Source organism: Lissotriton vulgaris, chromosome 1_1 (assembly GCF_964263255.1).
Source record: "Lissotriton vulgaris chromosome 1_1, aLisVul1.2, whole genome shotgun sequence".
Lineage (NCBI taxonomy): Eukaryota > Metazoa > Chordata > Amphibia > Caudata > Salamandridae > Lissotriton > Lissotriton vulgaris.
In genome coordinates, this window is record NC_141685.1 from 1,621,973,521 (window position 1) to 1,622,000,463 (window position 26,943).

Genomic DNA, 26,943 nt, shown 5'->3' on the forward strand with positions numbered 1-26,943 from the left:
TGGTCTGGACAAGTGATAAAGATATGGCGGAGAATATGGGCGGGACAGGGGTCTAGTGGAGAGCCGGATTTGACAAGGGGTATTATGGAAGTCAGAGATTCCTTAGTTAGAGGGGGGAGGGTGGTGAGTTCTCCCTTAGGAGGGAGACACTGGGGGTCAACAAAAGTGGGGGAAGGGGGAGGGATGTTGGCCTTGATGGTAGCTATTTTCTGAATGAAATAGTTATTGAGGGAGTTAGAGTTCTTTGGAAGGGGCGGGCTTTAGAGTTGTTCTATCCGAAAACGCCAAGTTGTGCACGATCGAAAAAATTTCCTTCGACTGGTTTTCTGCTGCAAGGATTTTGGAGGAGAAGTAGGTGGTTTTAGCCTCCAAGATGTCTTTTTTTGTATTGGGTCAAGGTGTTAATGAACTCCAATCGTAAAGAGGGGCAATAATTTCTCCTCCAAGCCCGCTCCGCGCGACGTACCGCTAGTTTGGTGGCCTTGAGATCTTCGTTTGATCACCGGTTGGCATCCTTCTCTCGCTTAGAGGTAATTCGTTTTAGAGGGGCAACAGAATCGCAGCCTGAGGAGAGCCACTGTTCAATGGCCTTGACCTTTGAGAGGGTGGATAGGCCTTGCAGGGAAGGGAGGGAAGTGGTGAGTAGGGAGGATAGGTTTTCCGGATCAACTCGTCCCCAAGCACGAACCCAGATGTTTTTGGGGCGAGGGGGCTTGATCGGAGGGTGAATGGGAAGGGCAAATGAGATCAGGTGGTGGTCAGACCATGTGCAAGGCGAGATGGAGAGAGACTCTACAGAACAGTTCAGGGACCAGATCTGGTCTAATGTGTGACCTTTGATATGGGTAGGAGAATGAATATGAGATGTAAAGTTGAGGGATTGGAGAGTTTCTGAAAATTCTTTTGAAGATGAACATTCCGCTGGGTCAGATGGCCAGAAGTTGAAGTCACCAAGGAGTAGAATAGAGGAATTGTTAACGGTAATAGTGGCCAGAACTTCCAAAAAGTCAGGGAGAAACAGTAAAGGGGATTGAGGAGGGCGATAGGTAAGAATGCAGGTAAGAGGGGGCGTAATGGAATTGGTGCGGATAGCCAGATACTCGGTGGTAGCGATGTCTGGCAGGGACAGGGTTTTGAAGGGAAGGTCGGTGCGTGCGATGACCGCCACGCCGCCCCCGGCTCTGCCGGTAAGGCGATCTGCACTGAGGGCGTAGTATGGAGCTGGTAAGGTGGCCAGTAGGGCAGGGAGGGAGTCATCATAGAACCAAGTTTCCGTTAGAAATAGAAGATCTGGGGCATGGAGGTCTAGCAGTACCGAGAGTTCGTGCGCATGGGCTACTGCAGACCGGGTGTTGAGGTAGAATGCCGCAAGGGTTTTGGAGGTAGCAGGGAGAGCATTGTCTCTAGAAGAGTGGAGGGGGGTGACTGGAGGAGGGGGACTGTCTAGGGGAGCAGCTGGAGACAGACCAAGGGACGAAATGCGAGAGCAGGTGGAGGCTGGTAGGGACCATGGTCCCTGGAGGCTGCGTAGATGGTCGGGGTGTAGATGGTGAGTGGGGCAGAGTGACGCGCCCCTAGCCGCGGACGGGCGCAGACGGGCTTGCCTTAGGCGCGCCTTCGGCGCGCAATCGTCGCGCCCGCTGCGCCCGTCCGCTGCGCCTCCGGCCCATACACATACTTTTATGAGGGAATCAGAGGGAAATGAAATGAAATGAAATGAAAAATTCCACTTGTATAGCGCATAACCACCCGGAGGCTCTCAGAGGGAGAGAGGGAATGGAAGGGGACGTGGCCGGTAAAGTGGGCGGAGCTTGCTCGCGGTGGATGGCGGCAGCGAGGGAGGATTCCCCAAAGCAGCGCCCAAATCGGCTGTCTGGGGCTCTGAAGGCAGGCAAAGATCCTGGCAAGATGCCGGTGAGTGAGCAAACACAGCAGTACAATACAATTTTTAAAAAGCAATTAAAATAAGCAGCGCTCCCGGCTTTCCGCCTCAGGAGTTTGTTAGGAGGACGCGCTAGTGATCAGCGCGTCCTTATAACAGATGGAAGGGGGCGTGGCCGGTAAAGTGGGCGGAGCTTACTCGCTCGCAGTGGATGGCGGCAGCGAGGGAGGATTCCCCAAGGCAGCGCCCAAATCGGCTCCATGAGTTGGTTACAGTCACCACCCACTATCAAGTCCTCAGTCACATGAGAGGAGAGAAATGAAGAAAAGTCATTCCAAAAAGTTAAATCAATGCCATTAGGGCCATATACATTTACAAAAAGAAAGATGAACATTGTTAACAATGCTATCTAGAAACAGCCATCTACCATTGGAATCATTAATTTCGTTTTGTAGTTGAACAGACACCGATTTATGAAATAAAATGACAACACAATTTTTGTTGTTAACTGTAGAGGAGCAGAAAACTTTTCCTACCCATTGTTTACGCAGTGAAGATACATCTTGCGAAGTGAGATGTGTTTACTGCAAGAAAGCTACCTGACATTTCAATCAAGCCAAATGAGACAAAGCACGTTGCTTTTTAACAGGATTTCGAATACCCTTAACATTCCATGAGATGTTACGAAGACCACTTATAGTAGAAAGTGAAAAGGGAATAGGAGAGCGAGCATAAACCAGTTAAGAGAGAGAAAAAGAAAATAGAAAAAGTTTGAGTAGGTGATTAAGAAATGAAGCACACGCAAAATATCAAAGGGATAAGAAGATAATATTTGCGACCACCACAGTTGCAAGACCCAAAACAAAACAGGAAAGCAGAAGAAGTTAATAGGGCAGAGTGCACGGAAAAAGGAGAGTGTAATAAAAGGTGAGGAAGAAAACTGTTGCCAGGGAGAAAGAAATAAAAGGAGGTATAACTATCATAGGAATATGTTAGAATGAGGAAATTGAAAGGAGAGAGAACTTAAAGAAGTGAGTGAGTTAAAGGGAGAAGGAAAAAAGCGCACTGATGGGAGAAGGAGAAGAAAAAAGGAAGGGAAAAAGAAGAGAGAAATGGGAAAAAAAGGATAGGAAAGCGAGCGCAGCATCTCCCAAAAGGATGACTAAAGAGGAGATGACAAGAAGCCAAGGGGCATTAGTCATAATATTCAATGAAAGAAGAACAAGCAATATAAAGGTAGGGGGCGGGGAAACCGGAACCAAGACGACCTCATCACTGGGAGGAAAACGAGGACAGAATCGACAATATGGAATTAGATAGGCATGAAGGGATACTCAAGTCCAAACGAGTCATAGTAGACAAGGAGACTGTAAGACAATATAAAACAATATAAAGGGGAGCTTACCAGGGTGTTGCGGAACATAGCAACGGAAAACACCAGACTAGTAAACGTACGAACATATAACAATTAACTGAAGTACAAGACAATTGCATTGACCTGAAAGGGAAAACCGGAGGTAAACTAATAAGATCATAACAAAAACAATTAATGTTTGCTAAGTTCCATCTGCTCTTCTCTGTGAGTGTGGATGAACTTCAGAAGGTCAGCCGGGTCATTAAAAGAAAAAGTTCTGTCTTTATAAGTCACTTTAAAGAAACAAGGATGTATAAGACCATAGCGAGCGTTCATTGACTTCAAAGCTGGCCGAAGGTCTAGAAATTCCTTGCGTCTATTAGCAGTGGGCTTGGACACATCTTGACTGAAGAAGATTTTATGACCTGACCAGAACATCTGTTTGTGTTGCTTGGCTGCAGTAAGAATGGATATTAAGTCAGAGTATAGCAAAAAATAGGCAAGGATACCTCTTGGTTTAGTAGATGAGGATGCATTTCGAGGACCTAATCTGTGAGCTCTTTGAATATTAAAGCCATATACCCACTGGGCCTTTAGAACATGGCTGCAGGTGGACCTAGTGTATCTTGACAGCAGCAGACTAAAACCTGTCTATACTGTCACTCACAAGATATGGTGACTGATATTTAAAAGTAGAACTTGTATGAAACGCATGCTGGATGTTTTTCCAGTGACTGGGGACCTAAAATTATTGATTGGCAGGGCTATAGCTTGATCCTAGAAAAAGTCCAAGTACAGATTATAAACTTCGATCTCTAGCTGTTGCCAGGAAACTTCAAAACCAAATCTTCCAAGGATCGTTTTTCATAAATATTAGCAGTCCAATTCATAGTTGAGGTTGGATTTTTAATGTATATTTAGGGAAAGTAACTTTTAGAAACTTACCTTTTCCCTGCCTGAAGCTGCTGGTAGATAATCTGTATTAGCCTGCTAGCAGCTGCCCAGGACGAGCTTGACCTTAATGAGAAAACTGTTCCCAGAGCAAGAACAATTGGTATGGTGTGGGGATTTGTTTTTCACCTAGCAGGAAGACCAGTTAGGTGGACACAAGAACTTCAACTTGTAAAGAAGGATCCTGCCTTTTCACAAGGAAATGTAAAGTCCAACCTGGAAAAGGTAACCCTTTCTCCTGCCATCCAGGCTGGCACCAAGACCAGTGGGTAGTGGAGCTACCCCAGAACTGGTTTGGATTGGACACAGGTGAGGGGAGTGCTCATTTACCTGGCTACACCTCTTGGGGGGAGGTAGGTGACATGTAATCATTTTTAGATTTTAGCAGTGAGTGGCAATTTTGGGTTGTTTGCAGGAGGGCAAACAGGAAGTCCTGAAGAAGTAAAAAGGGTTGTCATTGAGAACTTTTTTCCGATTGGCTTGGGACTGTAAAGAAATTACCCCACCCACTGTCTCTGGAATGTGTCTCCTCAAGGGACCCTCTTCACAACACTTTCTAGACTTGCTGAAGACTGCTGGACCTGCTGCCTGTGACCTGAGAGGAGATTTAAGTACTGGACCTGCTCCCTCTTGTAAAAAAAAAAAACAACAACAAAAAAGAAACAAATCAAGTCTGCACACAAATATTTGCCATTGAGTACTCTCAAAACCTTGTTTACATCGAGGAAATTGGTGTGCATTCCATCACTTTTTTCTGCTTTAAATGAGCAGTGCCAGGCTTGCTTTCATCAAGCTAAGACTGGTGAGAGTTGAAGCATCAACACCATGAAAGACCTTGCTTACGTCCATTACATTCTACCACCCAGTCCCTGCATTGCTGAAAATCTTTTTCTAGTCGATTATCTGTGTATGCTTCACGTGTAACCCAATTATGAAGCAGTACTAAAAAAATTAGGCCTGGGCAACATTTTAATTATGCTGGAGTAATACGAATAATAGCCATCATTTTTTCTTGCTCTTATGATGAGAAATTACTAGATTTTGTTCGATTAATACCATTTCCATAATTGAGAACAAAAATCCTACCACAGGAGCATAGCAACAACAAATGTAGTGAGAGTGAGCAGCCCCTTGCAGCTGCTGTTTGTGTTCTGTTGCTTTTAGCGCTATTTTCTTAGTGCAAAATGAATGCTCTGCTCCATTTTGGTCATGAGGGTGCATTTTGTGCTGAGGAAACAACAATTAATGCTGGGTTACGCTCCTTGCATAGTTCTACATAGTGGTGCGTAATTTTGCTGTAATTTCTCTTAATTACACTACAGCAAATTCTGCAAGTTACACCCATCCCTACAAAAAACTTTGTAGGTGATAGCCGACAACTGTACGAACAAGAAAAACAAACATTTACAATGTTACGGTCTCGCCTTTGCAAAAGTTAGAGCTATTGGCATTGTAAATGACAAAATTTATATTTATGTGTTGGTTTTGAAAACAGATAAATAAATAAAATTGTCATTTACAATGGCAATAACTTAAACTCTCGCAAATGCGAGACCTATTCCATTTCCAGGATGACATTTTAGTTTACGGAAAAGATAAAACTGAGCATAATTCTATTCTTGAAGAAGTTTTGAGCATTCTTGAAAACAAAGGATTGACTATTGAATTTTCGAAATGTCATTTTGGGGTTAAAACTGTGACTTATCTTGGTCATGTATTGTGTTCTGATGGTGTGTCTACCAAACCCAAATTAGTTGACGCTATAAAGGAAGCGCCGTCTCCATCTAATAAGGATGATGTTTGATCATTCCTAGGAATGGTGGAATTTTATTCTAAATTCGTTTAGGGTTTTTCCAGCAAGGTTTTTAATATAAGACCACTATTAAAAAATATTGTCAAATTTGAGTGGTCTGCCCTTTGTGAGAATGAATTTAATGGCATCAAGTCTGACATCATAAATGCTCCAGTATTATCTACTTTTGATTTAGATCTCGACTGTGATTACTGTTGATGCCAGTAATAAAGGCTTAGGAAGTGTACTTCGCAAATTGGTAGTTTTGGCAAAGAACGTATTGTTGCGTTCGCTTCTAGGGCCCTTTTTGTTCCTGAAAGTAAGTTTTCGGTTATTGAGAAGGAAACACTTGCTGTGGTCTGGGCTTTAGAACATTTTCAGAGTTTTGTGTGGGGCAAGAAATGTGTGGTTAGATCTGATCATAAACCCCTTACAAAACTACTTTCCAATGATGGTCTTTACAATGCCACAGCTAGAATAGCCAGAATGACTATGCGTTTACAAGATTTTATAATCAAAATTGAACATTTTCCAGGAAAAAACAACGTAATAGCTGATTTCCTTTCACGCATGCCTTCTGATTTGCAAGAATGTGAGGTGAATGAGTGGGATTCTTTTCAGATTGCCCTTATTCATGATGAGAACCCTTTTTGTTTTGAAAAGAAGGTATGGAGTGAGGAATATGTGAAGGACAGAATTTTAGCCTCTGTTATTTCATTTATTCGTGAAGGATGGATGGAGAAAAGCAAGTTATCGTCTGATCTCAAACCATTCTGGGAAGTCAGAAATGAACTCACTGTTTTAGATGATACTATTTTTCGTGGTGACAAAGCTGTTCCTCCTTTACCTTTAACAAATTCCATTCTTGGGTTATGTCACAAGGATCATTGTGGCATAGTTAAGACTAAACAAAATGTAAAACAATGGTACTGGTGGCCGGGTATTGATGTTATGGCAGAAAGGATAGTACGTGAGTGTGTGGTTTGCTCAAATTGTGACAAAGTTCTTAACACTTTAAAACCTGATATGCGTGAACCTATAGTTCCTGAAGGTCCATGGCATACTGTTGCAATTGATATTATGGGACCTATTGGGGACAATCATAAATTTGTGATTTCTATTATTGATATTTTTTCAAGATGGCCTTGCATTACCATTGTAGATAGAATTGATTCAGCCACTGTTTTAGAGTTTATCGACAAGGTATTTATGGAAGAAGGTCTTCCTACTAAAATCATTAGTGATAATGGTGTTCAATTCATGTCAAAATCAGCTAAATCTTATTTTGACAGAACGGGTATTATCTATAAAACCACTTCCTTGTACAATCCTAGTGGAAACGGGTTGTGTCAGAGATTTAATAAAGTCTTGAAGAACGCTATTCAAATTGCCAATCTAAAGAAAGAAGATTGGGAAATTTGCATTCACAAAGCCGTTTGGTCCTACAGAACCAATATTCATGACGCTTTGAAGATGTCACCTTTTGAAATTATGAGAGGTCGTATTGCTAGGACTAAGTATAATCCTAATTGGTTGCATAAGAAAAGTTGTTTAGACATATGCATGAATAAAGTTAGAGATACTATCATTGAGAAACATCTACAATATAAAAGAAATTTTGATAATAAGTTTGCTGCTGGTACTGTGGATGTTGAACCTGGAATGTGGGTTAAAGTTAATAAAAAACCTTGGAAAGTTTGCAAAGGTGAATCTCAATTTTCAAAACCTTTAATGATTAAGAAGGTTTTACGGAATGCGGTTCTTTTGAGTGATGGCAAAGTATGGAATTTGAAAAGGATTGCTATTTACAAGGGAAAGAGAGACTTATGTACTGATTCCATTAATCCTGCACATTCCTCTAATAGAGTTTCTGAATCCCAACTTGTTCAAAATGAGGATCATGGTGGTTTTGTTGTTTCTGAAAGTAGTTCTGTTCCTGGAAGTGTCACCAATGAAGGTTTTGTTCCCACAGAGCATGTTAATGATGCTGTTGTTATGGATTCATCTACCAATTCATCTACCAACATATCCGACGATAGTATTTCACTTAATCAAGACTTCAACAATACTACTGTTAAAGATTCTAACTGTACCAATGATACTTTTATGTGTGAGAAACGTGTTTGCTCTAAACCTAAATGGTTACAAGATTTTGTTTGCTGATTCTATTTTTTTGTTGTTTTATAAGGCAGAAGATGTGTCCTGTTGTCCCTTTAAGTAATTCTTGGAATTGTTTTCTTTTAACATTCTGTGTTGTCGCAGGATTACTTCTCTGGCTTCTGTGAAGACAGTTGCTGGGGAAGAAGTCCTGTGTAGGTTGTATCCTACCTTGCTCCTGTGCTTTCTGCTAATAAACCTACTTTCCCACTATACATGTGTGGAGTCAACTTTACAGGAACTCTCCCTGTAGAAAATCATTGACGCCATAGCAAACCTTTCCAACATGCCGATTACAAGGTGAAGATGGCTTCCCTGGGGAATTTTACAGAGCATGTAAGCCTCAGATGACTCAAATGCTTTTCAGGCATTTCAGAAAGCAGAGAAGATCAGTAACCTAGGCCCTATCTTTAATACAACTATCATCACGGTTTTACCTGAAGAGGGAAGGACCTGCTTGCATGCCGGCCCTATAGACGTATATCACTTTTGAATGTCGTCGTTAAGATCTTATTTAAAGTGTTTTCAAATAGGCTATGAAGAGTGATACCCCCAAGTTGGATTCATCCCAGGCTGCTCTTTGAGAAACTCTTGCCCATCTCTTGTGGAACTCTGAGTGCAGATGAGGAACAGATTGGCATGTCTCTAGATGTGGAAAAAGCCTTTTGTTAAGTTGAGCAGCCTTACTGTTTCAGCGTTATGGAGCATTTTGGTTTGGGTGAAGACCTAATTAATAATGTTAAGTTGCTCTCTGTAGAGCTGAGGGTGCAAATTAATTGCGGAGACACCTATCCCGTACGATACAGATAAAACAAGGCACCTGTCAGGGATGACTGCTCTCCCTATTGCTTTTCCTCCTAGCCCTTAAAGCCTCTGGCCATTGCTATTAGATATTCTCCTCACATACAGGCAATTCTGACGAACGCAGTGTCAATGAAGGCCTTCCTCTACACTGACAATATCCTCATGGCCTTGGCTGAATCACAGACTTCTATTCCTGCTCTCATAATCCTGCTAAATGACATTTCAGAGTTCTCAGGTTATAAGATGAACTGGGGGAAATACGAGGCGAAGCCAGTGTCCATATTGACGACTAGGGCCTGCATTTAAGATACTTAAAATCTAAAAAAAGGATTGTGCTTAAAAACGAGCACTGGGCTCCGTCGAAATTTTCTGGGGATTTCTAAAGTGGTATCCAAAATAATTGTCAATCTCTGTAAATTAATTAAAGTAAAATGAGCAAAATGATCATTATAACAGCGAAGACAAAAAATTGATTGTCGTGTTTCCTGATTTTTAATTCCAGAGGTTGTATATTCGATATACATTTGTTCTAGCTGGCAGAGGATGGTTTTATCATGATTAATGTTCACTTTTCTTTCTTTTACTACAATGAAAATGTAAAAAAATAAACATTTTATTTAAGAGTATGTTCATATTACTATTGCAGAATAGGAAGAAAATCACCAACTGTGCTTTTTCATACCACTGCTAGGTACCTCCACGTTATGTGTGATGGAGTCGGCCAATCCATGCTTTACACCCAACAGCCGGTTGCACCCTGTGGATTGACGTTTTGCTTTTAGCATTGTCATTATGGTCTCAAAAAATGCCAACATTATGTTGACAAGAAAGCCAGGCATGGATGAGGGTGTTGCACATGGCATGAGCCACTTGGCAACTATATTCAAATTTGAGTCAATTCTAAATACAAAACTTTGAACCGTTCCACCTCCACGAGGGTCTCCCCCAGGATTGGAAAAGTCAGTCCTCTGTCAGCTGTCAAGTAATTAGAGAGAGAATTGTGGAAATGCTGCCACAATGTGCCAAGCCTATCTGCATCCGATGGACCCTGCACAAAATTAGAAGTATTCCTCAAATTAGAGGGTTTTTTAAAATGTACTTGCCTACTTTAATGGCAGTTGCATTAATAACTATTCAGTTATTTTCCAATGTATACATTGCTGGCGACTGTTGTACACTATTTGTGGTTTACAGGATGTGCAAGCGTGACTTCTGGTAAGCAGCGTGCTTGCCAGAGAAGGTGGAAGACATAGGTCTTCATCTTTGGTTGATATATTAGTATGTGGAACTGTTAGCCATTCTCCTCCCTCAGCTGAATCTGCATTTGATTCCATGCTACCCTTTCCTTTCCACTAACTCCTTTCAAGCTCCATTTGGGCATGCTGGTCATGTTTCCTACTCTGCCTCCCAAACGGGTACTCCCATTACGCAATCAACCAATTTAAACCCACCCAACAGGTGTTCAGTTCAAGGGCATAGAGTTTAACACTTTTTAGAAACAGGTAGTGAGGTATACTCAGCGCATAGCCCATGCAGCAATTATTCGAGATGAACTATTCTTGAATTGCATCCAGGGGAACCATAGACAGCTACCAACTAACGCTGTCAAGCAAAAACAATTACACAATAATTGTTATTATAATCAATGAAAAAAGAGAAGGAACGCCTAGCACTTTGAAAATTAGTCACAAATATCAAATGAAATTTCCGTTCAAAATCAATTGTCCATATGCACACATTTGTAGTGATTAGTCCTTTATCTTTTATTTTCTTGTTTCATAGATGTTCATGGAGACTTGTGGATACATAAGTGCAATCTTGAGAATGCTATAACAGCCAACCGCCAGCAAGTGTTTCGTCACGGGATGTAACCCACTGACTTCCTCAGGGCTGTAACAACAGATATATACCCAATTATAATCCCCCTATGTGGGGCAACCAAGTCTAGATTAAAAGTACCATCACCAAAGAGTAGTAATAAGAAAAATCATATATAGTAGGGAAAAGGAAAGAATAAATACAAAAGGAAAAAGAGAGAAAAAATAACAGAAGCAGTAATGATCAAAACATCACCCATACGTGCAACCAAAACAACCATGTACCTCAATTTTATAGAATCCTATGTAGAGCAATGTTATTTTTGATTAACCTCCATATTGTGCAGAACACCGAAGAAAAATCTCTTGTACCCCTGTGCAACAATTACCAATGTATAGAGTTTAATGGTGTCTTCTGTGGGGTTTTCTGAGAGCCCATCCAATGACCTGAGTATCTCTGTCAGCCTCTTCTTTCATTCCCTACTCAAATCCAGTGTTACTCTGCCCTAAGCACCTCCACTGGATGGACTAATGTACCCTCTGAGCTATCCGAGGCCTGGGTTACAACATATTCACACAAATGCTTTCTAGTCTTCACTAGGGTCATAGCATCAGTGCTTCTAGCCCCAAACCCTTATGACACATGTACACATGTTCTCTTTGAGATTCCTTCCTGTGTCTACTAATTCCTGTGCCTTTAATAACCATTAAACCCAAACGAAGGCATTTATCGCAAGAAGCTGTGGTTAAAGGTTCTTGATATTCTAAATAAAAATGAAACCATGTTAATGTGAAGGCTCATCAAGGTAGACCATCTTATGTCATCAGTGGACTGCATTTCAGTTGCAACACTTCTATTCAGACAGTCTTCATTGGGACATTCATGTATATAATGATCTCTCTAGGCAGTGTCTATCAATGGGGTGATGATCCAGATGGCCTCTCCTAGCTGCCAGCTACCATCTACTCTGGTGATATGTATACATGTCTATGACATTCAGTCTGTCTGAATAGAAGTATCTAAAACACAGAGTCGGATGATGACATGAGAGGACCTCCCTTGATGAGTCTACATACTCATGTGGTTTTGATGTTTTCATTTTCCAGACTTGCCTCTGACCCTGCCTTGCTGAAGTAACCTCTGCTGTCATCACTCTTCAATCTCCTGTGGCTTTGCTTGAATGACCACAGTTCCCATCCATTTTCCCTCTTAGATCACAGAGTAAAAGTGTCAAAATTCCTATTTTGACCCCTCCACCTCAAAAAAAACCTCAACCCAATCAAGTAGTCTATTTCTTAGGGATGCTTTGCTGCATTTACTTGTACTGTAACCATCAGCATACTAAGTGAATTGCGAGTACCTGGGCGGGGTTATTGATCCACAGTTGCTGTCAGGGGGATGAAACCGAGCCAGGATGGAATATATTCATGTCTACTAAACAAACAGTCAAACAGTTCATGCCACAGAACTTGTTTATTATTATTCTTCACTCTCGGGGCATTAGAGGGGATTCTGGACCCACAGTACATACAGACACATTTACACCATGCACCCTAGCCCTGCCACAGAATGTGTGCACGGTTCCACCTGCCCTTCCAGACCAGCTACTGTCCTGCCCTATCTTTGTTCATTGCAGATTGTCACAGTGGTCGAAACTAGTTGCCAACACCCTGACTAACTCTCTTTTTTGTTGTCTTTTCAGGGCCCTTGCCAGAATTTGACCTGCTTCCCACCTGATACCAAGTGTTTCGGGTTATGTGATCCAGGCGGCGTGCTCCTTCCTCTTTTCTGGAATGAGCGGATCATCCAGCAGCCAGTTGACTTCACCCAACTTGTACCCTTGTATGATGCTTTTGCAGAATTTTTCATTGCCGATGCTGTGGAAAGCAACATTCCCTTCTTCCTCTACTTTGCATCGCACGTAAGTCATGCGCCTTTATGGAAGACCCCAAACGTCTGTCTGGCTGCCTTATCTATCTGTCTGTCTGTCTATCTCGGTTTATCTCTTTTTGTATTTCTCTGGCTGTTTCTCTCGCTCTCTGTCCCTTTATGTGTATTTATCTCTTTACCTAATACTTCTAGAGCACACACACATACCATGCGTAACCACTGGCAGGAACACAAAACTCTGAAATAGTAAATAGAAGGGTTAAATGACCTATGGAAACTTTCACTGTCTTTCTGGTGCGTCTGAATGGCTCTTAGGGCAGTGCCAATCACATGATTACTGACCCAGCTCAACCCTATCGGTCTTTCAGAGGCACCGGTTGCAAAGCAGTTTTTCTGGTCCTGGGACTTTAGTGGTTACTGAGTAGCCACATAGTGTGTACTATCGATTACCCAGGATCTTATATTGCCAAGTCAATCCGTTTGCACACTTATTTTTTCTAAACGTGAACCCAGGTGATAAAAATGATTTTCGAAAAAACTATCAAATAATCCTCTATTAACAAATATTAAGGCAGCGAATCCCACACTATTGTGGCCATTCCTTATCAGCGGTTCCCTAACTGGATTGTCAGACCGTAAATAAATGTATCTCCTCACATTTGCTCTGCGTTCAAAAACAGAGGTCAAATGTTAGGCTATATATACTTACAAATTGCTGCGTATTCTTTTAAGAAGGGGATTGGTGTTTACTTTTCTGTTTCTGCCTGCAAAGTGAGAGGAGGTTTTAAAGTGAACTGTGTGCCAATCTTGCTGGGGTACATGGATTGTGAAAGGAAAGGCTGCAGGATTTCAAATTTGTTTGTAACACAAAACAAAATGTCAATACCTGTAAATGAATTCTACACATATTTCAGAATATATCAGCACTTAGGAAATAATAAGGAAGCCCATCTATTTTGTAAATGTGAAGTGTTATGGGAAAAAATATTGTAATTGGATCTAAACAAATCAAGACACTTTACTTGGTGATGCACAAATGATAAACAGTCACGGAAACCTGATTTCTAAACATCTTTTGAGTGCTATATAGTTTTATCAATAAAACTGTATGTCTCTAGAAAGTTAGTGACCATTTCAATGGAAAATTGAACTACACAAACTTTAAAAATATATGTGTGACAGTATGCTCCGAAATTCACGACTGGCTACATGGTATAGTCTTGCAACTCCTGCTGAATATGTTTGCTACACTTTGTATGAAGCTAGTGTTTATCCATCCCTATGAGTTTAGTGATGTAACATTGATATCCTCACCCCCACTTTGAAAATTGTTGCAGCACCACTGGTGCAAAGATGCTTAGCTATGTATTTAAGTGCACTTTAAATTGATTGTGCCTGACGGCTAATAAATCTATCTGAGGCTTTCAATTCATCCTAGTCAAGTCAAGTCAAGTAATTTATATAGCGCGCTACATACCCAGAGGGTCTCAAGGCGCTTGGGGAGGGGTGGGGAATTACTTGTCAAATATCCAGGTTTTAAGTTGCTTTCTGAATGCTAGGTGGTTCTGAGTGAGGCGAAGGTGAATGGGAAGTGAGTTCCAGGATTCAGCCGCCAGGTAGGAGAAGGATCTTCCTCCCATGGTGGTTTTGTTGATGCGAGGTACAGCAGCAAGGGCTTGTTTGGAAGAGCGTAGCTGGCGGGAGGGGGTATAGAAGGAAAGTCGTGTGTTGAGGCATTCGGGTCCAAGATCGTAGAGTGCTTTGTGTGCGTGGGTTAGGAGGCGGAATTTTATCCTCTTATTGACGGGGAGCCAGTGGAGGTCTTTCAGGTGACCAGAAATGTGGTCTTTACGCGGGATGTCTAGTATGAGTCTTGCTGATGCGTTCTGGATGCGTTGGAGTTTTTTCTGAAGTTTTGCGGTGGTACCGGCGTATAGGGTGTTTCCGTAGTCCAGGCGGCTTGTAACCAGTGCGTGGGTGACCGTTTTTCTCGTTTCGGTGGGGATCCAGCGAAAAGTTTTTTTGAGCATGCGAAGAATGTTGAAGCAAGATGATGAAACGGCGTTGACTTGTCTGGTCATCGAGAGTGAGGAGTCCAAGATGACGCTCAAGTTTCGTGCGTGGTCCGTCGGGATGGGTGCTTTTCCAAGGGCCTCTGGCCACCATGAGTCGTTCCAGGCGGAGGGGGAGGTACCTAAGATAAGGACTTCTGTTTTGTCTGAATTCAGTTTCAGACGGCTGTGCTTCATCCACTCGGCAACTTCTTTCATTCCTTCATGTAGGTTGGTTTTGGCGGTGTTGGGGTCTTTGGTGAGTGAGAGGATCAGTTGAGTGTCATCAGCGTAGGAGATGATGTTGAGGTTGTGTTGGCGTGCGATGGCCGCGAGGGGGCTCATGTATCGAAGAGGGTGGGGCTGAGTGAAGATCCTTGTGGTACGCCGCAAATGACTTCAGTGGCCTCTGACTTGAATGGTGGGAGGCGGACTCTCTGAGTTCTTCCGGCAAGGAACGAGGTGATCCATTCCAGTGCTTTTCCTTGGATTCCGATGTTACTGAGGCGTTGTAACAGGGTGCTATGACAGACTGTGTTGAAGGCCGCGGAGAGGTCGAGGAGGATGAGGGCGACTGTGTCTCCATTGTCCAGTAGAGTTCGAATGTCGTCTGTTGCTGCGATGAGTGCGGTCTCAGTGCTATGTTTGGCTCGGAAGCCGGACTGTGAGGAGTCAAGGGATTTATTGGTTTCGAGGAAGGCGGCGAGCTGGTTGTTTACAGCTTTCTCGATGACTTTGGCCGGGAATGGAAGGAGCGAGATGGGGCGGTAGTTTTTGAGATCGGTGGGGTCCGCTGTGGTCTTTTTTTCAGAAGGGCGCTGAGTTTGGCGTGTTTCCAGCTTTCTGGGAAGGTGGCGGAGTTGAGCGAGCAGTTGATGACGTGTCGGAGGTGTGGTGCTATGATGGAATCTGCTTTGTTGAAGATGTGGTGAGGGCATGGGTCTGTGGGGGATCCTGAGTGGATGGAGTTCATCAGGCGGATGGTGTCCTCAGTGGAGATTGGGTTCCAGTCATTAAGGATGTTCAAGGGGGGTGAAGGTATGGCAGAAGGTTGTGTGGGATGGTCTCCGCGTTGGTTGTTGAAGCTGTTGTGGATGTCTGCGATTTTGTCGTGGAAGAACGAAGCTAGGGAGTCGCAGAGGGTTTGAGAGGGAGTGATGTCGTTGGAGTTGGCAGTGGGGTTGGTGAACTCTTTGACGATGTTGAATAATTCCTTGCTGTTGTGGGCGTTGTTGTCTAGTCGGTCTTTGAATGCGGTTTTCTTGGCCTTCCGGATCAGTTGGTGGTGTATGCGGGTGGCGTTTTTGAAGGCGTCCCTGGTGCTGGTGTTTGGGTCTTTTTTCCAGGCCTTCTCAAGGGAGCGACAGAGTTTCTTGGATTTCTTAAGATCATCGTTGAACCAGGGGGCTTTTTTGCTGCCTAACTTGATTTGACATTTTTTCAAAGGTGCTAGGTTGTTGGCGCTATTGGTTAGCCATTGAGTGAGGTTAATGGCTGCTTGGTTGGGGTTCGAAGAGGGGGCAGGGGGGTTGTGAAGAAGCGATAAGGAGATCTGGTCGATGGTGATTTTGTTCCAGTTTCTTCGCAGAGTAGGTTGGGGATGGTTGTGGGTTGTGGTCTTTTTGTAGATAAAGTGAACGCAGCTGTGGTCCGTCCAATGGAGAGCTGTGGTGTGACTGAGGGAGATATGTTTGCTGGAGGTGAAGATAGCGTTGAGTGTGTGACCTGCGTAGTGAGTGGGGGTATTAACAAGTTGTTTGAGTCCGAGGTTAGCGAGATTGTCCAGAAGGGCGGTGGTGTTGCTGTCGTTGCTCTTTTCCAGGTGAAAATTGAGGTCTCCCAGTAGAATGTAGTCCTCGGAGGGGAGGGCGTGTGGGGTGATAAAGTCAGTGATGTCTTCACAGAATTGTGCACGGGGTCCTGGTGGCCTGTAGAGGAGGGTGCCTCTGAGTGTGGTCTTGGGGTCGGTGTGGATCTGGAAGTGAAGGTGCTCGGCACGGATCTGGAAGTGAAGGTGCTCGGCACTAGCGAGGTTGACGTCTGAGCTGGTTGAGATGCGGATGGAATTCTTATGGACGATAGCGATGCCTCCTCCTGTTTGGTAGGTGCGGTCTTTTCAGATGATCTTGTAGCCTTCCGGGATGGCAATGGTGATGTCTGGGGCTGAGGAGGCGTTCATCCATGTTTCTGTTAGGAAGGCGACATCCGGAGAGATGGTGTCTAGTAGATTCCAAAGGTCAATGGTGTGTCTGTGGACGGAGCGGGTGTTCAGCAGGATGCATTTAAGGTGGTTGGTGTCGGACCTCTGTTTGGTGTTAGTGGATGAGGAGTTGGTCTTGATGCTGTCATACTTGCAGGAGTTGCATGTGAAGGGTCCATGGGTGTGTCCAGGAGCGGCTAGGGTGCAGTTGGGGAGTCGGCCGGGGTTTAGGGCTAAGAGGGTGGATGCGTTGTAAGTAATGTGGGTGGGGTGGGTGGTATGGGGACCAGGGGGGCAGGCGCTGGGCGCGGTCCAGGCGCGGAGGGCGTAGACGGGCTTACCTTTGGCGCACCTTCGGCGCGGCCGTAGCGCGTGGACGCTGCGCGTTGGGACATCTGACATAAATGGAGAGTGGAGGGTGGGAGGGTCAGCTGGGAGGCGGGATCTAGGTGCAGGGAGGGTCTGCAAGGGGTCCCAACAAAATGGCTGCACAGTAAACAAACAAATCAGCAAAGCTCCGACAACAATCTCGAGGTGCACAACAATAAAAAAGCTAGCAGAGACAAATGCGAGGCAAGTAGCGTTATTGAGCGCTGCACGAAATAATTATTTAAAGCAGTTGCAGAGGCACTAAAGCGCACAGGTCACGAGCGCTGCACAGAGTCAATTACAAGAATAGTGCCTGGAGTACAAATGAGCACAGGTCACGAGCGCTGCACAGAATCAATTAATATTAAAGTGCCAGGAGTACAAATGAGCACCGTTCTCGAGCGCTGCACTGATACCTTGTAGAGACAATACCAGTCACGCATACGATACCAGCAAGAGGGGGAGGTGAGGGGAGCGGCCGCTTCTGCGAGGAGCAGGACGGTCACAGCTGTACACGAGGGCAAGCACAGGCTCTACCTCTGTGGGTGGGAGGGTCAGCTGGGAGGCGGGATCTAGGTGCAGGGAGGGTCTGCAAGGGGTCCCAACAAAATGGCTGCACAGTAAACAAACAAATCAGCAAAGCTCCGACAACAATCTCGGGGTGCACAACAATAAAAGCGCTAGCAGAGACAAATGCGAGGCAAGTAGCGTTATTGAGCGCTGCACGAAATAATTATTTAAAGCAGTTGCAGAGGCACTAAAGCGCACAGGTCACGAGCGCTGCACAGAGTCAATTACAAGAATAGTGCCTGGAGTACAAATGAGCACAGGTCACGAGCCCTGCACAGAATCAATTAATATTAAAGTGCCAGGAGTACAAATGAGCATCGTTCTCGAGCGCTGCACTGATACCTTGTAGAGACAATACCAGTCACGCATACGATACCAGCAGGAGGGGGAGGTGAGGGGAGCGGCCGCTTCTGCGAGGAGCAGGACGGTCACAGCTGTACACGAGGGCAAGCACAGGCTCTACCTCTGTGGGTGGGAGGGTCAGCTGGGAGGCGGGATCTAGGTGCAGGGAGGGTCTGCAAGGGGTCCCAACACAGCCCCCGCTTCGCGGGAGCCGCTCGTCCCCTGATTGGAGAGGGGTCGTGGACATTTCCGCATATCGTGTGGTGGACTTTGGGCTCAAGTTAACAGCCAACAATCACCAGCCTAAGGTGGGACTGCGAGGTCCAGGGTCCTGTGCGCGGCGCTGATCGCCCGCAGCTGCTCCTCTTCCCGCCCCTCCCTTGGATTATAAACTTGGTGAAATTGGTGTACTGGTGAATTTCTACTGCTGTTACCTGTGCCTTCTTGCAGCGATACTTCAGCTCTGCAGCAATCTTTGGTGGAGCCTCTCCCTTCCTCTGCCCACTGTGCAATATCTCGCGGCCCCCGCTTCGCGGGCGCCGCTCGTCCCCTGATTGGAGAGGGGTCATGGACATTGCCGCATACCGTGTGGTGGACTTTGGGCTCAAGTTGACAGCCAACAATCACCAGCCTAAGGCGGGACTGCAAGGTCCAGCCTCTTGTGCGTGGCGCTGATCCCCCGCAGCTGCTCCTCTTCCCGCCCCTTCCTTCAGCTCAGACTATGAAATCAGTGGTTCACACTCACGCGTAGCGGGACGCGTGCGGGACGAAGCCCGGACAAAGGGCGGGCCCTGTGATGCCCTCAGAGGCTGAAAAGGCTGGTGCTGGGCTCATTTCTGTTCAATTTTTAAGCATACCCTTATATCATTACCACTTTTCTGTATTCTGAGGCTATACTTACTTGCTACGGTTAACCCATAACAAGTTATGACTGCCAAGAAACTGAGGTCTGGGAGACTTTTGGTAGGCAGGTCTTGCTCTAAAACTAAATCTAATCCATTACGAAATAAGGATGGCCAGGCTTCTTTATTAAAGGGGAAATCTCAGTTATTCAGCTTATGGGAAAGGGGCAAGGATAAAATTCTTACTGGGGTGCCTATGTTAAACGATAATTTAAAGGTCGGAGACGATGTGGGCCAACCCGCAGAGAATAGGTATAATGAACTCCCTACCTCTATTGCTGTAACTACGGGGGTAGAGAACGTTGGCCCCCCTTTAGAAGGGTTAGGGAGTTTGTCTGTACCATCAAAAATTTGTACTCCATCCCGGCGAATTGTTGACACCACAAATAAACTTGGCCTTCTCCCCCCTCATGGATTATCTGCACCGAGTTTTAAAACAGTAGATGTTATGGTACATAGCAAAATGTCTAATTTTGGCGAATCCCCAATTCCTTTAAAAGATGCTTCTGGCACCTCATTGCAGGGGGTAGCGCAAAATATTGATTCCCTTTTTCCTCATATAGACATGGATCTTTGCAAAAGGTATATAGAGGATGAAATTGTTAGGACGTTAGATCCAAGAAAGACCCCGGTAGTACCTGCTCCAACAGGGCTCTTATTATATAGCAGTACGCCTTCTAACAATTCACATCTCACTTTGCCCCAGTTAAATATTTCTTCGAGTCCGCAGCTTAATATAACTAATACTGATCTTAACAGGTCTGCTAGGTATGAAAATCCAGTTTCCGAATCATTGTTATCTCTTGAGCACCTGCTCTCTTTTATTCTTACTCTTTTAGAAAAATTTGTTGGCGGTTCCGATTGTGTTTTGGAAACCGTGACCCAAATATTAAAGGTTCTTCTAAATAGTAAGCGGGGGAAGGATCCTAGTTCTTTTTTGGCGACTGTCCCATCCGGCTCTGACGTACTGAAGGTTACGTCGGAAGAGAACGTGATTGTTGACCCGGACCAAATCGGCCTAGTGGAGAATTTTTTGTCTACAGATAAAAAGAAGGTAGTAGCATCTCAGAAGAACTCCCTTATAAAGCTTCTGAAAGCTCCTAGAAATAATTGTGCTGTGGAGGGCGACTTGGAAATTTAATCTATGGGTGACCTGGGAAAAGGAATAGGTCAAGATTTATTCCCCATTTTTAATCCTCTGGTAAAAGATGGAAAAGAGGAGGCACCGGCGTCATCCGATAAGGGAAGGATAGGGAATTCAAAAAAGAATGGTGGGAAAATGAGGAAACTGTTACGTAGATTTGCAAAAAAGAGGCGGAGGAAAATTATTTTTGAAGACCACCCTAATATTATAGTTAATAATTCTCATGAGGACATTCGGGAGGATAAATCTCCTCATGAGATGCAGGTCTCAATAGACAAGGGAGTTGCATCCCCACGCCTCCAAAATGCCCTTCCCTCTACCCCCATTCAGCCTACATTAGGTTCTACTTGTCCGACACTTGGTGGGTTTGCTAATATTGTCTCTCCTGTGGAGTTGATGAAACCTGTTGGCCAAGTGTTGACTGTTCTTAACCCTCTCGCGAAGTCATTTCCTGTTTTTGCGGGAGGGGAAATGGACGCAATAAGGCCAACTGAGATAACTGAGGAGGAAAATATCGATACTCTTATTTTAGATTTTTTTCCGTTATTTGATTCTGATTTTATTTTAAATAGATCCATGCTTCTCAAATGTTTTCAGGAGACGGAAAGCTTGTAATTGTTACAATCAAATGATATAGACTTAGTAAAAATTTTGAAAACTAACGTTGGGACTCTAACTAGAGTAAGATTTTACTCAAAACTTATTGTTAATCTTATTCTTCAAAAACCTGAAAGTTTTCAGTGTAGAGGGATTGATGTTATGCCTTTCTTGGTAAGACCTCAATTTCATAGATTAATGGGCAAGCCTTTGTCTTCTCGGGCAGTAGTTGGAAATAAGGTCTATCCCTCTGAATTTGAAGACCTAAAAATCAGTATCACAAAAAATGTGCGGCATGTGGCATATTTAAATCCTCCTCTCTCTTACTCTCAAAGTGTTGTAGCAGAGGAGTGGCGTCAATGGAATTGGTTGCCTGGCGTCCTCTTGAGTAAATCTACCTATAATTCTCAACCGCAACCTTATGTTTAACAAAGATCTCAGGATTCTATCCTGGAATGCTGCAGGAATAAGAAATAGCCCTGAAAAATTACAATTCTTACTCTCATTAGAGTTTAGTGTAATATGTCTCCAAGAAACTTGGTGCGTAGAGAAATTCCCTGTGGGAAAGGATTATTTCGCTTTGGAAGTTAGAGCTACTCCCTCAAGGAGAGGTCATTCGAAAGGGGGAATAGCATGCCTCTTGTCTACTAAGATAAAATTGAATTTTACCCATTTTTTAGATCCTAGTAACCTTTTTCAGGCAGTCACGTTATATAACTCTGTTAACTCTGAAAGCAAACCTATTGTTCTGATAAACGTTTATATCCCACCGGATGCCTGTTATAATGAAACTTTAAAAAGGGTTTTTTTATACATTAAAAAAATTTGGGAAAACGGTTCCCCTCCCCATATAATCTTATTAGGGGATTTTAACTGTAAAATCTCTAACTCAAGTTTGGAGATTTTTCGAAATAAACATAAAGAGGAATCTTTACAGATTCCCCAAACCCTTTTTCCTGGGAATATTAAGACAACTAAGAGAGGGAAAATGCTTCATGAAGAACTGTCTGAAATTGATGGAATTATAGTAAATGGTAGGCTTTCCTCCGATACTCCTGCAAATTTTACGCATAAGTCTAATAATGGTGAATCTATTTTAGATTACGTGGTGGTGGATATTTCAACCTTTTCCCTTCTTAAAGACCTCATGGTCACTCATACAACCTATAGTGACCATAAAATAATAACACTCTCTATAGATGTAAATCCTCCTCCCAAGGATCACTGGTCCTTGGACAGTAATCTGGTTAGCTTTGTAGTTCAAACCGGAAGATGCTTTTGTAATTTTAAGGCAATTAGGGGTATTGAGAGCCTCCTAGATATCGCAGTGAATGATCTGATCAATTGGAAGGGTTATGAGTTAATATGCTTTGCTGACCTCTTGAGTAAGGTGTTATTGGTTGCAAAAAAAACGTTAAAAAAAGAACAAACTAAAAAACTTCCTAGTTCCCTCCGGTTGCTCAATTTAGAAATAAATAAACTTGTAAGAGAACAGTATTTGAGTCATTGTCCTCTAGGATATCATAGATTGGCTCTATTAAAAAGAAGGAGGAAAAGGCTGAAAATCAAATTAAAAAAGGAAAGTGAGGACTCAGTATGGATTAAACTACGGGAGGCTGCCTTTAGCGGCCAATCTAGATTATTCTGGTCGCTCATTGGGGAAGGTTGTGGTGTAGGATCTAGATCCTTACCAGTCCCGATTGAAGAACAAATTTGAGTAGAATACATCTTGAAATTGTATGCCGGAAATGGAATGGTAGTCGTTCGCGATAGAACGAAAGAGAATAATTCCGGCCTTGTCCCGCCTTCCGAAAGTGTTATTGAACTGGCTATTAAGGGCATGCGTTCCTCAGGAGCTATGGGCCCGGATGAGTTGCCTATTTCTGTTTTAAAACAAAATAGTGTTCTCTGGAGTAAGATTCTCTTCCCTGTGTTTAAGTTTTGTTTTTTGCACAAAATAATTCTTCCCTCCTGGAAGGGTAGCATACTGGTCCCCCTGTTTAAGAAGGGAGACAGAAATGCTCCTCCAAATTGCCCTTTTGGATGCTATTGGCAAAGTTTTCGCTAAATGCCTTTTGCAGTTAATTAATGATTGGATAGTGGAGAACAATATATTGCCCCATTTAGCAGACAGGGTTTCGACAAAGGCTTGGCACCATGGACAATTTGACCGCCTTGCAAGTTTTATCGGAGAAATACATCAGGATCCGGGGAGGGAGAATTTATGCTGCATTTATAGATTTCTCCACAGCGTTTGACAAAGTTGATCGTCCTCTGCTGTGGAGAAAACTATCGGACCTTGGTATGCCAGCTGAGCTCTTGGACATGGTCCTGGAGTTTCATTCCGATACATGGTGTAGAGTGCTTTTGGGAGGGGAAAGAGGCCTCTCTCAAGCTATCCCGTCTGCCAATGGGTTGAAACGAGGCTGCCTGTTGGCCCCATTACTGTTTTCCTTATACCTATCAGATCTTCCCCAGTACTCTTGTACGGTTTGCCCCCCAGTACTGGGGGGCAAACCGATAGTATGTCTGTTATATGCAGATGATATACTAATTTTGGACTTGACCCCTAGTGGTTTGAATAATCGCTTGCAAACACTCCATGGATTTGCAGAGACACATCATTTGAGGATAAATGTATCTAAGAGTAAAGTTATGTGTATTGTAGGAAGGAAAAAAACAAAATATGGGAGTTTCTCCTGGAAATAAGGGGTCATGGGTTAGAAGTGGTTCAATCCTATGTTTTCCTGGGGAAAATAATTTCTAGTACGTTAAGTGACAAGGCCCATATAGCAAATAACATTCGGAAGGCAATGGCTCATGGGAAGGGTCTAAACACCCTTTATAGACCTACTGGCTAGAGACATTTTGCTTATTTAATTGGGGGTCTTTAGAGCTAAAGTCCCGGCCTCCCTACTATATGATATAGAATTACTTGAAGTGGGGAAATGGGGTTTTCTGAACACCACGGAAGGGAAAATTTTACGGAATTTGTGCATGGTTAATACCGTTTGTAATATAGCGGCTCTTAGGCTGGAATTTGGCCTACGAAGTGCTTGGGTCCAGGGCCTTGCTGGGGTAGTACGGCGGGTTTCCAGTTTGGCAAAGGGTGAACCCGGAACTTTAAGATATTTGATCCAAAAAGAACTTCTTGGAACCCTAAAAGAGTACTCCTTAATTATAAAGAATTTTAGATTAGCAGTTGATCTCTTGAAATTAGATGAATCAACTCTTTTTTCTTTATCTGCATAGCAGTTAAGATCGACCTTAAAACTGGCTTCATAGAAACTAAGCTTTGTAATGGATAGGGTGGCTCTCATTGTAAAGAGAGGTCCCCTACCAGTCATTAATTCCTATCAAATTAGGATTATTCAACCTTATGTTTCCTGGAATCTCTCCCATGGGGTACGTCGTTTTTTGTTCCTTCTGAGGCAGGACCTACTTCCTTTAAATAATCTATTGTCAAGATGGTATGGCTCATCGGTAATGTGCAATTTTTGTAATAACTCAAAACTGGATGTTAAGCATGTATTATTTGTATGTCGGCTTTAAAACAACACTGTCTTAAATAGTTGAGACCTATTTGTTTAAGACTAAGTATCTTGTCTGCCCCTGATTTCCTAGATGCTATTTGTAATCCGCCTAATGAGAGGTTTTGTTGTACAATTTTTAACTTTTTTAAAAGTCTCTTAGATATATATTAGTCTCCTTTTCTGTTTCTCTTCTCTTGTTTGTTACATTTGCTGTATAAATTCCATTGTTTGGTGATTTTATGTGGACCTCTGTTATGAGTTCCAAAACATAAATAAATAAAAAAACTTGAACTCATGATCATTACAAAATAAAGTGAATCTATCGAGGGCTTGTTGCAGACATGATTGAGTTTTGGATAAAATTAGGGTGTTGTCTGCAAACATTAAAAGTGGAAGAGGCCAATTGATCAAGAGATCGCCCTCAGGCCCCTGACATTTTGGAGGAGGCTATGGGTAACTCCCGAGCTGAGCGCGTTTAAAGAAGAGCTGAAAGAGCTCCACCACAGACTTAATCACAGCAAAACTCCATGGTTGGCCCACATTAGAACCCTTGCCATTAGGATCGGGCTACCGGATCTTTGGCTATCCCCTGAGTTATTCTGCCCCACGATATCCAGGGCGGATCTTGTGAAACAGCTCAGGCAATCTAATCTGCTGCTTTAACAGGAGAGCACTAAAGAGGGCAGGTTGACCAGGGAGTTTTTACAAGTAAAGGAGACGTACATAATGGAATCCTTTCTGGACGTAATCCAGCCACCGATGGCGAGGAAATTGTATGCACAATTTAGATGGGGGAACTTACCTCTGGCAGAGTATACCAGTTAATGGGCACCGGAGAATTTGAGTATATGCCCTAGCTGCAAATCAACGCTTGAAACTGAGTTACACGTTATATTTTTCTGCCCGGCATACGTGCTACCTCGCAAACGTTGGGTAACCCAACTGTGTAAAAATGTAGGGTTTACCCCCTGTGCCGCGGCCTTTAGAGTTTTAAAATATGATACCAAGCCTCCAATTGTATTCGCAATATCACAGTTTTTAAATGCCATGGCATATTAGGAGAAGTCTCTTAAAACTTGCGTAGGGCAGGATTAACTTGAGACACCCCGTTTACTGTTTTTAGGTTTCGCCTGGCGTTCACTGCGCAGCAGTGTTCGCGCAGGCGAAATCTTTTGTTTAGCAGTACGGGGCTTTGTCCCGCCTGTCTCTTCCATTGGCTAGCTCCATAAATGGAGGCTAGCCATTGGAAGAGAGATGCGTCAGTCATTGTGGGAGCAGATTCGTGGGCGTTCCGGTGATTTTTTCTCTCTCTGCCTATTTTCGTACGTCATGCGGCGGTGGGCATGTTTTTGTCATTTCCAGCGTGTGCTTCGCAGGGGTGGGCTGCGCGATTTCACTTTCCTTGTTTGTGTGTGTGTATGTGGATGTCTATATACAAAATCTCACAATAAATCGTATTTCTGGTAGATTGCTGGTATGCAGCCTGATCGCTGTGTCAGAGGATTACTGATCCTGCAGCAAGCTCGTTCCCCCACCCTTCCCCCGGCCCAAACTCGGGCCTGAACCCCTCGTACATTGAGGGCCGGCGCAATATGTACGGCTCAGTTTGGAAGGAATTATTTTCCAAGCCCCGACATTTGACCCTTCCTTGGCGTGCCTAAAAGGCAGCTGGCTGGCGCGGTCAGCGGAGTTGTGTTAGAGCCAAGGGACGTCAAGGGACGTCATGTTACATTTTTTAACCGTGTCTGACTCGGGGTTGGCGTGGAATGTGCACACGGCGTGATGACCTCCGACGGTGCCCCTTTCGCTGCAGTAACCGGGCCGTACACGGAATCACCACCAATGGAAGTGTATTCATATTGTTTGCATTAAACGACGCTTTCAGACTTCTTGCTCTCATGGGGAGTACTTAATGGTGTTGGTAGTTGATGGCTCCGAGGCAGATTTTAAGACTAGAGGGCCACGCTGGGTGATCACAGCACGCCTTGTATTCTAAGTAAGGGCTTTGAGCATTAGTCCGTCTTCTATTGAGATGGCTGGTGTCTGTCCTGGGGGGTCGTGACATCACACGGGGCTCGGCCAGGTACTGCAGCAGCAGCATGTCTGTGTGCCGAGCGTGGCTCTGAGTAAACTACTTAATGGTTTACACTCACTGCTTAAAGAGGAGGAAAACCAACAGGGCCTGATGAGCACACCCTGGCCCGTGCCTGCCCTGGGCTGTGTTGACTGGAGGCTCTGTGTAAATCACTGCAGGTCCCCGCAATAGGCAGATTGGGGGGGTCCCGTTAACCCCTGTGCCGTGGGCGGAGGGCCCTTTCAATGAGAAGCCATAAAGCGCAAACACAGCTGCGGCGGCCGCTCACAGAAGGCCTCGATGTTGGCTCTATCCCGCACCCGTCATTGTTAAAGAGGTTATTTGGAGCTGTCACCCCTTCCCGAAATGGAACAAGGCGGTAATAAAATGTCTGTAGTCTATTTGTAATTGGATATGGATCGGCATGAATAGAATTGTAAACGTTTTCAGCGTCCTGGCGTAGAGACAATGTACTCTACCTTTTAGTAGATAATGTGTCCTCGAATGCACATG

The 26,943-nt window shown here is 44.0% G+C and overlaps 1 protein-coding gene across 2 annotated transcripts in view; it reads left to right on the forward strand.

The window, feature by feature from the left end:
* Positions 1–26,943, forward strand: part of LOC147750916 (arylsulfatase A-like) — a 254,515-nt gene that overhangs the window by 90,368 nt on the left and 137,204 nt on the right. For both annotated transcript variants that reach the window (XM_086918825.1, XM_086918826.1), the window contains exon 4: positions 12,461–12,679. In XM_086918825.1, coding sequence (XP_086774951.1) covers positions 12,461–12,679 — 219 coding nt within the window. The remainder of the gene's footprint in view (positions 1–12,460; positions 12,680–26,943) is intronic.